At 47.5% G+C, this 10363-nt stretch overlaps 1 protein-coding gene across 9 annotated transcripts in view; it reads left to right on the top strand.

The window, feature by feature from the left end:
* Positions 1-539: 539 nt before the first annotated feature.
* Positions 540-10363, top strand: part of TRAPPC10 (trafficking protein particle complex subunit 10) — a 99111-nt gene continuing 89287 nt past the window's right edge. For 6 of the 9 annotated variants that reach the window (XM_077995134.1, XM_077995141.1, XM_077995137.1 and 3 more), the window contains exon 1: positions 540-779. Coding sequence is in view for 3 of the 9 variants with exons in the window: in XM_028845016.2 (XP_028700849.1) it covers positions 713-779 (67 nt within the window). In the remaining 6 variants the exon portion in view is untranslated. 9 annotated transcript variants of the gene reach the window in all.

The raw sequence follows: 10363 nt of genomic DNA, 5'->3' as shown, positions 1-10363 counted from the left end.
GTAAGGTTTATTTTGTGGTATTCCGAAAGCTGCCCCGCCGCCTGCCCGTGCAGACACGGCCCGGGGCCAGGTCCCCACAAAAACCTGTGCGGAGTGAGGGAGACAGGAAGAGCCCAGCGGTAGGCGGAAGGCACGCGCCGGGGACACTCAGCGGCGAGGGCCTGCGGGAGCCTCCAGCGCGAGAAGGGGCCCGATCGCAGGGCAGCGACCGCGCCGCGGGACGCCCGAGCTGCCGGGAGAGCGAGGGCCGCGAGACCGGCGTCTCCAGTCCGGGAGCATCCAGGCTCCCTCACCGTGCGCGAGGCCCACCTGCCGAGTCCTGGGCGCAGCTCTGGCGCAGGGCCCCGCGGGGCGCCCACTGCCGAGGGAGGAGGAAGGACGCGTCCCGGGAGCCCCGCCCCGCCCCGCCTCCCACTTCCCGCCTCCCGGTCCCCGCGCGGCCTGCCCGGGCGCCCTTCCGTCGGAGGCCAGGCGCCGCGAAGGCCCGCCCCGTGAGGCCTCGCGCGCCCCGGAAGTGGTCATGCCGCGGCGCCGAGGCCGGAAGTGGCTGCGGCCGGCGGCAGCGGGCGGCAGAGGAGGTGCGACCGGCTCTGGAGCTGCCTAGCGCGGCCGGGCGGGCGGCGCCGCTCAGGCTCGGGCTCGGGCTGGGCCCGGCGCGGCCTCGGGGCTGCCCATGGGGCGCGGGGGGCCGGGCCGGTGACGCCGGACGCCCATGGACGCCTCTGAGGAGCCGCTGCCGCCGGTGATCTACACCATGGAGAACAAGCCCATCGTCACCTGTGAGTGCCCGGAGGCGGGGAGGGCGCGGCGGTCGTTGGGCTGGCACGGGCCCCGGCCGTCATGCACCCGGCGCCCCCAGACCTTCAGTTCCCGGCGCGCTTCGGGCTGGGCCGCTTCCTGGAGGTGTGACCGGGGCTGCGGCTGAGGCGGGGCCCTCCGACTTTTCGGTGACGCCCTCTGACCTTCCCGCCGGGCGACCTCTGACCCCTGGGGGCGCCCTGCGAGCCGGCTGCAGTTGGAGCCGGTGGAACCCGGCGGACTCTGCCCGGGACTGGGCGCGCTTCGGCGTCGAGGGTGAGGAGAGGGGGCTGCCGCCGCCCCGTCCCGCCCCCGTTGAGCCGCGCACCCGGGACCTGGGGGCCCCGGACTTTTCCGCCGGGCGGTTTCCTTGCGGGCCCCCTTTCCCTGACTCCGGGGAAGTCCTTCGGGGCTCGCAGAGTTGCAAGCGTTGGTGAAGTAGGAACAGTTTGTTGCGGGGTGAAGCGTCAGGCAGAGCCGCCGGGACTGCTTTGCCTCCTTGACGCTTCCCTACCGCGCACTCAAACCATTTTACGGATGAGAAAGCCGAGGCTCGGGCGCTTATGCAAGCTGCTCCCCGTGAACGGCGTCCCGCTCGAGTCTACACTAGGGACACCCGGTGCCTCTTGGGTGTCGTGTCCTCCCCCCACCCCTCTTTTAATGCATACACAAAGGAACTATTTTTCTGTTAGGGGAAAAATATTCCCTAAATTTTACAAGTGTGACTCTCCGGAGTTAAATACGGTTAGGAACAGTGAGCTTATGAAATGTTGGTTGGCTTTTTGATGACTTTCAGAGAGGTGTTTCAAACTATTACGATTTTTGACCTTTGACAGTATTCTGTATTTTCATGCATGTATGCAGTTAGTTTTTTCTAATTGCCTTTCATGCTTTGAAAGGAAGCACTCCCTATTGCAAAATCTGGGTGCCAAGGCCACAGTAGAGTATGTCTTGAGAACTCCTGTTTCCTTCTCGCTCTGTCAGTGGGGATGCACCTGCTCTGGTCCTTCCTGTTAGATCCCTGAGAAACTGTATATTTAAGGTTGAATTTTGTTGCTTCAGCTTTAGATGATAGACTTCTTTCTTTCCTTCCTTTTGCTTTATTTTTTTCTCTTCCTCTCTCCCTCTTTTTTTTCTACAGAGACCTGGACGAGATAATAGACTTTTCTTAGGGAAGTGGACTGTGTCTCCTTTAAAATTGGAGACTTGCATAGTTCAGCAGTAGCCGTCTTTTTTCCTTCCCAGAGTGTTTGTGAACTGGAGGTCTTTCCCTACCCTGCACCTGCAGCCCCAGAGGGCAGATGTGGATAGAGCTGGTCTGGAAGCCCTGCAATTTCCCGAGTGCTTTCCCAGTGCTGGGGAAAGATGAAGCCATGTGCAGTTCATACTAAGTTTCACTGTCTTCCAAATGTTGAACGTTTTTCTCCTGAAGTGCTGTGCACATTGTGAGTGCTGGATACATATTAATTGCCTGTGTGGACATCCACGCATCTAATTATATCTTCTACCTCCTAGCTTGCTTACATTTCAATAGCAATATGTATTTATAGGCATTATGTAAATACATTTCTGAGGAGAAAGTTCCTAAGTTCTGTTGGATTCAACTGTAACTAAAGGGGTAGAATTTATTATCTCGATAGTCAGTGTTGGAGATATTTAATGTTTAGTTTTGTACATGCGTGCATCACGGACAGCTGAAGGATGCAGTTTTCTTTCTTACAGATTTATTGGATTGTCATCTTGGTGGAGGTTTTTTTCCTGTGTTTTGAGCAGCAGAGTGAATGGTTTTTTGTTTTTGTTTTTCTTCTTCTTCTTCTTTGAGTTGGAGTCTTGCTCTGTCACCCAGGCTGGAGTGCAGTGGCATGATCTTGGCTCACTGCAACCTCTGCCTCCCGCGTTCAAGCGATTCTCCTGCCTCGGGTTCCCGAGTAGCTGGGATTACAGGCGCACATGGCCACGCCCGACTGATTTTTTTTTTTTCCCCAGTAGAGACAGAGTTTCACCATGTTGGTCAGGCTGGTCTCGAACTCCTGGCCTTGGGTTATCCACCTGCTCAGCCTCCCAAAGTGCTGGGATTACAGGTGTGAGCCACCACCCTCGGCCTCCAGCAGCATAGTGAGTGTTAATCTCTGCACTGATACTACACTGTCTTAGAAGGTGCAAACTGTCATTCATTGGAGTCTCAGAAGAGAAAGGGGCTTCGGTAGACTTTCAAAGTTAACTAGTTAACTTGAAAAATGATCAGTTTACAAGTGAAGGTTTTTTTTAAAAAAGCTGACTTCATATTTCACACTTGAAATTATGTTGTGGTATATCTGGGACTGAAGCTTTAGGAAGCACTTGGCCTGGTTTCACTTCATACCTTCATCTTGCTCCCCTCTTTCAGCTATACATGTTTTGAAAGAAGGTAGTATGAACAGTTGCTTTCAAAAAATCCACCCAGAGGCTAATTAACTCTTAACTTTTTACTATTATATACATAGTTCTCTTAGTCAGCAACATTTTTGTTTTCAAAAACCTTTTTAAATTTTTTTTTTTTTTTTTGAGACGAAGTCTTGTTGCTGAGGCTGGAGTGCAGTGGTGTGATCTCAGTTCCTGCAAGCTCCGCCTCCGGGGTTCACGCCATTCTCCTGCCTCAGCCTCCCAAGTAGCCGGAACTACGATCGCCCGCCACCACGCCCGGCTAATTTTTTGTATTTTTAGTAGAGACGGGGTTTCACCGTGTTAGCCAGGATGGTCTTGATCTCCTGAACTCGTGATCCTCCCGCCTCGGCCTCCCAAAGTGCTGGGATTACAGGTGTGAGCCACTGTGCCCGGCCAAAAATCTTTTTAATTCTCACTTGAAATTTTATTACCTCAGATCTGTTCATTTTAAAATGAAAGTAGAGTTTATGCGTGTTGTTGAATTTTTTTTTTAATAGAATGTCTAATATTTTACTTCAGTGAAAATGCATTCTGCTTAGACCTTTCTGGGAAGAATATAGAATGTAACTGGTTCAGGTGAATTTAAAAACTGTTTATAGGTAGGGATAGAAGAATGAAAAGTTCCGAAAGATTAAGGGTGACTAGATTATTACTTTAAAACCTAGCTGATTATTTTGCTTCATTTTATTATTATTGTTTTTAGAGATGAGGTCTCGCTCTTTCACCTATAGGCTGGAATGGAGTGGCATGGTCATAGCCAACTGCAGCCTTGCTGGGCTCAAGTGGTACCGTCCCTTAGCCTGCCAGTAGGCAGCACTACAGGTAGGACCCACCTCACCGGCCTGAATTATTTTAATAATATTTTGAAGCTCTCCAAATGGCTTTTTTTTTTCTTCCTGGGACAGAGTCTTGTTCTGTTGCCCAGACTGGAGAGCAGTGTTGCGATCTTGGCTCACTGCAGCCTCTTCCTCCCGGGTTCAGTCAGTTCTCCTGCCTTGGCCTCCTGATTAGCTGGGACTACAGGGGCACACCACCAAGCCCAGCTAATTTTTGTATTTTAATAGAGATGCGGTTTCACCAGGCAGGTCTCGAACTCCTGACCTCAGGTGATCTGCCCGCCTTGTCCTCCCAAAGTGCTGGGATTACAGGCATGCGCCACTGCACCTGGCCTTAAATATTTTAGTAGACTTTAGCCCTGATTAAGCCTCCTGCCTAATGGGCTCCTGTGAAGAGGGACTACCTCAGCAGAGGCCTTCTTAAACTCAGAACTAGTTAAAGCTTGTAAATATGGAAGTGTGTATGTGAAATGTGCAGGGATGGGAGCTGAACAGTTAGTGGAATTAATGCTTTGACTGAATCATAGCAATGGGAAAACCTGTAGTATAATTTATTAATCATGAAAAATGCCTGGCGAAACTGAAACAAATCCAGCAGATCCATTTGGTCTAAATTTAAATTTTAGCGTAAATTTTTTTTCAGCCACAGGGTCAGTTTTCTGTTTTGAAATAAGAACTTGGGTTTCTGGCCCAAGGGTGTATTAGGAAAGACATGTTCCTTTTCCAGCTATCTCATTCAGTTAGTGACAAAGTTAATGTAATTCCAGTGATTTGTGGCTTTTCTTTGTTGACTGTCATCATAGCTACAATAGCACATACCTGTTATTACCTTGGAATTGAATAGTATCTGAACAATAATAGTGCCCTCCCTCTAGGTAATCTGTTTTCACTAGTCACATCTATTGCCTGTTTCATTTTTCTGAGTCTCTGTATTTGGGGTTCCAGGTCCGATATTAGAAACTTTTAAAGGGGAAAACAGGCAACAGAAATGAGCAGATTTGTAGAGCTTCGTATCTGGTTGGGCTTTGGGATTTTCCTCTGCAGGTTAAAGTTTTAAAATTTGCACATTGAAACTTTCTACTAAACCTGAAAGTGTGGTGCTTGTGGTTTAACCACCACCAGTTTTACTACCATAAAAGTCACTTGAAATGTCTGTTTAAATGGGTGAACATATAATAAATGCAGATCTTGTTCCATATTGAATTCTCAAGGCGATGTTGAACCAAAGCTTGAAAAGTAGGAGGAACATTCTCCTTAGGAAACCTCAGTTGTCACATAGAGTATATATTTGGAGGCAGGGACTAACGGCACTAACAAATGTGCTTACTGTGTCATTTCTACCCGAGCATGGTTAAAAACCATTCCATCTTGTGCGCATGACCTCGGTTCTTGCATACTTTCACAGACCCTCGGCTGTGAAACGGGTAGAGTACCAACCTCATTGGGTTGAGAAGGGGTGTGTAAAGCACTCAGGAGAATGTCAGGATTATAGTCAGTGTGCAAAAAAAGTTACTAAGGAGAGATTCCTCAGTTTTCTCTGTTCACAATGCTTTTAGTGTCTCAGTAATTTTTTTCATGGCACCTCTAGACTAAAAGGAATACTTAAAAATTCCATTTATTAAGTAGTTAGGTTCCAGTAATTTATTAAATATTATGTACTAACAGGAGCTATTTAAAAAAAACATATACATTAGTTGGAAGAAAAAAATATTTTCATCATTCTTCCTAACCACAGCAGTGTGCTGCGGGAGGTCAGGCCTGGCAGCAGCTCAGTGGCGCCTCTCACCTGGGGGTCTGATTGGATGCTGCTGCTCCCTTAGATTTTTTTTTTTTTTTTTTTTTTTGCTTTTTGGTGGTACTTGCTTTTCATCAGAGCAGCCACCCTGTTTTGCAGTGATAATGATGTCATTGAAAGAGTGGAGCTCTGATCTGATGTTGACACTGTGAATCCCTTATGTGGGATTCCTACACCACAAACATTGCTGTTTCCTCGTGAATCTAAAACATCTCTTGGTGCCTCTCTGACTGCGTAGTGTGTGGGAAGTCTAGATACACGGTTTGGTAGCCCGTGCTGTTAGTGTTACTAGCCCAACTCCAGGGTGGATTTGAACTGATACTTTAGAAGTGAAAAGCTTCCTTTCTTTTCAGCTCACATACCTAGTTTTCTACAAGATGTGTTTCTGAAGAGTTTCTAGTAAGTTCTGGCTTATGCAAATGAAATGGAAAGGTCTGATTTTTCTTTTTCTTTTTTTCTTAAGTGCTGATGAATCTCTGAAATAAGTATGATGCAGCTTAGGCAACATAGGGGATTCCTATGTCTACAAAAACAAAAATAAAAAAGTTAACCAGGTGTGGTGGTGTGCGCCTGTACTTCCAACTACTTGGGAGGCTGAGGTGGGAGGATCACTTGGACCTGGGAAGTCGAGGCTGCAGTGATCTGTGATTGTACCTCACACTGCAACCTGGGTGACAGAGCAAGATCTGGTCTCAAAAAAAAAAGGCTGGGCGCAGTGACTCACGCCTGTAATCCCAGCACTTTGGGAGGCCAAGGTGGGCGGATTGCGTTGCGAGGTCAAGAGATTGAGATCATCCTGGCCAACATGGTGAAACCCCGTCTATACTAAAAATACAAAAATTAGCTGGGTGTGGTGGCGGGTGCCTATAGTCCCAGGTCCTTGGGAGGTTGAGGCAGGAGAATCGCTTGAACCTGGGAGGTGGAGGTTGCAGTGAGCCGAGATCATGCCACCGCACTCCAGCCTGGCGACGGAATGAGACTCCATCTCAAAAAAAAAAAAGTATGACAGGCATAACATACGAGCCAGTCTTTTTTTTTTTTTTTTTTTTTTGAGGCGGATTCTCGCTCTGTTGCCCAGGCTGGAGTGCAGTGGTGCAATCTCGGCTCACTGCAAGCTCTGCCTCCCGGGTTCCCGCCATTCTCCTGCCTCAGCCTCCCGAGTAGCTGGGACTACAGGCGCCGCCACCACGCCCGGCTAATTTTTTTTTTTGTATTTTTAGTGGAGACGGGGTTTCATTGTGTTAGCCAGGATGGTCTTGATCTCCTGACCTTGTGATCCGCCTGTCTCGGCCTCCCAAAGTGCTGGGATTACAGGCTTGAGCCACTGCGCCCGGCCACGAGCCAGTCTTTACTTAGAGAGTTTTTACTGTGTGCTTCCGCCAGAGGCCTGCCAGCTGACAGTGTGATTGTGTGGCTCACCCCTGCTGAAAGCTGGTTGTCTTAGTGGAAATACAAGTAACTGACTTGAGGATTTTTTGTCATAGAAAAGTGTGTTGCCAGTTGACAGAGTGTCTTCACTGGAGTCGCATGCTTTAGCGTGTAAGTGTGTGGTTTCAGAAGGTCGCACACTGATCTCCAAGCACTGAACCTCCCACCCCCATGCTCCACCTCTGGATCCAGTGGCTTTAGATCTAGAGTTACAGACCAGCAATGGCAGAAGACTGCAGGGTCTTTTTTTTTTTTTTTTAAGACACGGTCTCACTCTGTCACCCAGGCTGGAGTGCAGTGGCATGATCTTGGCTCACTACAGCCTTGACTTCCTGGGGTGAGGTGATTCTCCCGCCTCAACCTCCTGAGTAGCTGCTTGTGCACCACCATTCCCAGTTAATTGTTTGTATTTTTAGTAGAGATGGGGTTTCGCCGTGTTGCCCAGGCAGGTCTTGAACTCCTGGACTCAAGTGATCCGCCCTCCTTGGCCTCCCAAAGTGCTGGGATTACAGGCAGAAGCCACTGTGCCCGGACTGCTGCAGGGTCTTAAAACAGTCAAAACATTCCCGCCTCAGTGCCTGCCTCTGTGGTTGAGTTTGCCTCAGAGCCCCCTGTGGCTTCCTCTCCTGTGTCTCACCTTCTTTCTTCCTCAAATCTTTCCTCTACCTGCTCTTAACATCAATTTCAAATATAGTCACAGTATTTTGGCCTTAGAGAATATTTGTTTTTAAATTAAAAATCGATAACCTTGGAGTCATTTGTGACTCCTTTTTTCTCTCACAACTGACATTATCTTTGAAATATATCTAGAATCCAGCTATATATAGGGCCTGCCTGGATAATCTGGGATAATCACATCTTGAGCTCCTGAACTTAATTAAGTCTATAAAGACCCCTTTCCCGAATAAGATGACATTCACAGGTTTTGAGGGTTCGGACGTCGTGGGGCGCCATGCCACCTGCCGCACCAGTCTGTGTTAGCTACCAAGCGCGCAGTGGCCGGCATCCACCAAGCGTCTGTGGTTTTAGAAGCTGCGTCTGTCTGTGGAGGTTTGTCCTTCCTGTACTCCTGACCGAGGGAATGTTATCTTGACATTTGGGCTTTGGAGTTCTAGATGTGGATACAAGGTGGGGTGACCCCTTAGAAAAAGTCCAGCCTCTTCTGTACTCTCTCTCTCTCATGTGGCTTTTTGGACGTTTTTACCTGGTGTTTCATTTCTGAATGTTATTTTAGGCCCCTGTTTGCAAATTTTTTTTTTTTTAAACAGTGACGGGGGACTATTGTATGTTTGGACATTTTTCTTATTTTTAACTGAGATCTGTTAGCAGTTTGAAGCCATTGTATACATTTCAGAGTTAGCTGGGTGTGGCAGTGCATACCTCTAGTCCTAGCTGCTTGGGAGATAGGCCAGAGGATCGCTTGAGCCCAGGAATTTGAGGGTGTGGTGAGCAATGTTTGTGCCACTTCACTCCAGTCTGGGCAACAGAGTGAGACCCTGTCTCAAAAATAAATAAATAAATAAAATAAATAATTTCAGGGTTGAAATTTGTCAGTGGGTTGAAATGACAGTGCCATTTGTCGGCACTGTCAGTTCACCTAGACCAGTCAGCAAGCTCTAAACATCCAGGTTGATGAGAAGGGCCGACAGAAGTCATTTTGAAATTGAGTTGCTGAGGGCTAGTTTTGCTGTGACTGGCCATGATCAGTGTAACTGTTTAGTAGCACAGCTCAGACCAGTATTAGCATGTCTGATGACTCCTGCTTTACCGAGTACTTAGGGAAGGCAGACACCATCTGTTCACATGGAAGCAGGGAGGTTTGTCCCTAAAATTATGCCTCTGAGAAAGCCTTTGCCATATAATTAAATAAAAATGTTACTTTAGCATTCTAAGAATTGAGTAAGTCAACTATACACTAGAAATTTTTAGCATAGTCTTACTCATTCCAAAATTAAATTCCTATTCTGAGAACTTGATACCCAGCACTGTCTCTGCTTCTCCTGTAGTCTGTTCTGTCCTTTGGGGATCCTGGGTTGTCTAGCGTGGAGTATGGAGGAGTTGGGCTGTTTTCATCGGTGAGCAAACATTTACAGAGCACCTATTACATGCCAGTTACTGCTGAAGGGGCTTGGGTTATGTCAGAGAGCAAAGATCCCAACCCTTTGAGAGTTTACGTTCTAGCAAGAAGAGATGGACAATAGACAAATTATGTTAGGTGACAAGTGCTATGGGAAAAAGAAAAAGAGAAGGATAAGGGAAATGGAAGAACTATAACATTTCACATATTTTATTATAAAAGTTTGCAATATGTATAAAAGTAGACAGAATATTATGAACAGACCCTACAAACCTTTCACCTAACTTGAACAGTTAGGTGAATTGCCCAGTCTTGCTTCTCTCTACCCCTCATTCTCCGCAGTCTTATATTATTTTGAAGCAAGTCTCAGACATATAATTTATCCACAAATGGATGTTATGGACTGAACATTTGTGTCCCTTCCTACACACCGAAGCCCTGACTCCCAGTGTGCTAAGAATAGGAGTTGGGCCTTTGAGAAGTACCAGCGTTAGATGAGGTTCAGGAGGGTGGGCCCTTTATTATGGGATTAGATGAGGAAGAGTGAGAGGACACCTCCCCCTTGAAACAGGGAAAGACCGTCTGAGGATAACAGCGAGGAAGTGGCTGTCTGCAGTCTGTGACACAGGCCTCACCAGAAACTGAATCTACTGACATCTTGATCTTGGGCTTCTTGGCCTACTGAGCTATGAGAAAATACATTGCAATTTTTTTTTTTTCTTTCATAGGGTCTTTCAGAGAAAAAAAATCTGTTTTCTGAGCCACCCAGTCTATGGCATTTTTTTTTGTTTTTAAAAATTTTTTTATTTCTTTTTTTTCTCTTTCATGGTATTTTTTAATTACACCTAAAACGTTTCTTTCTTTTTTTTGTTTTTGTTTTTGAGATGGAGTTTCGCTCTTGTTCCCCAGGCTGGAGTGCAGTGGCACAATCTTGGCTCACTGCAACCTCCGCCTCTTGGGTTCAAGCAACTCTCCTGCCTCAGCTTCCCAAGTAGCTGGGATTAC

This window comes from Macaca mulatta, chromosome 3 (assembly GCF_049350105.2).
Source record: "Macaca mulatta isolate MMU2019108-1 chromosome 3, T2T-MMU8v2.0, whole genome shotgun sequence".
NCBI lineage: Eukaryota > Metazoa > Chordata > Mammalia > Primates > Cercopithecidae > Macaca > Macaca mulatta.
Note: the sequence above shows the minus strand (reverse complement) of the source record. Positions and strands in the feature narration are given on the sequence as shown.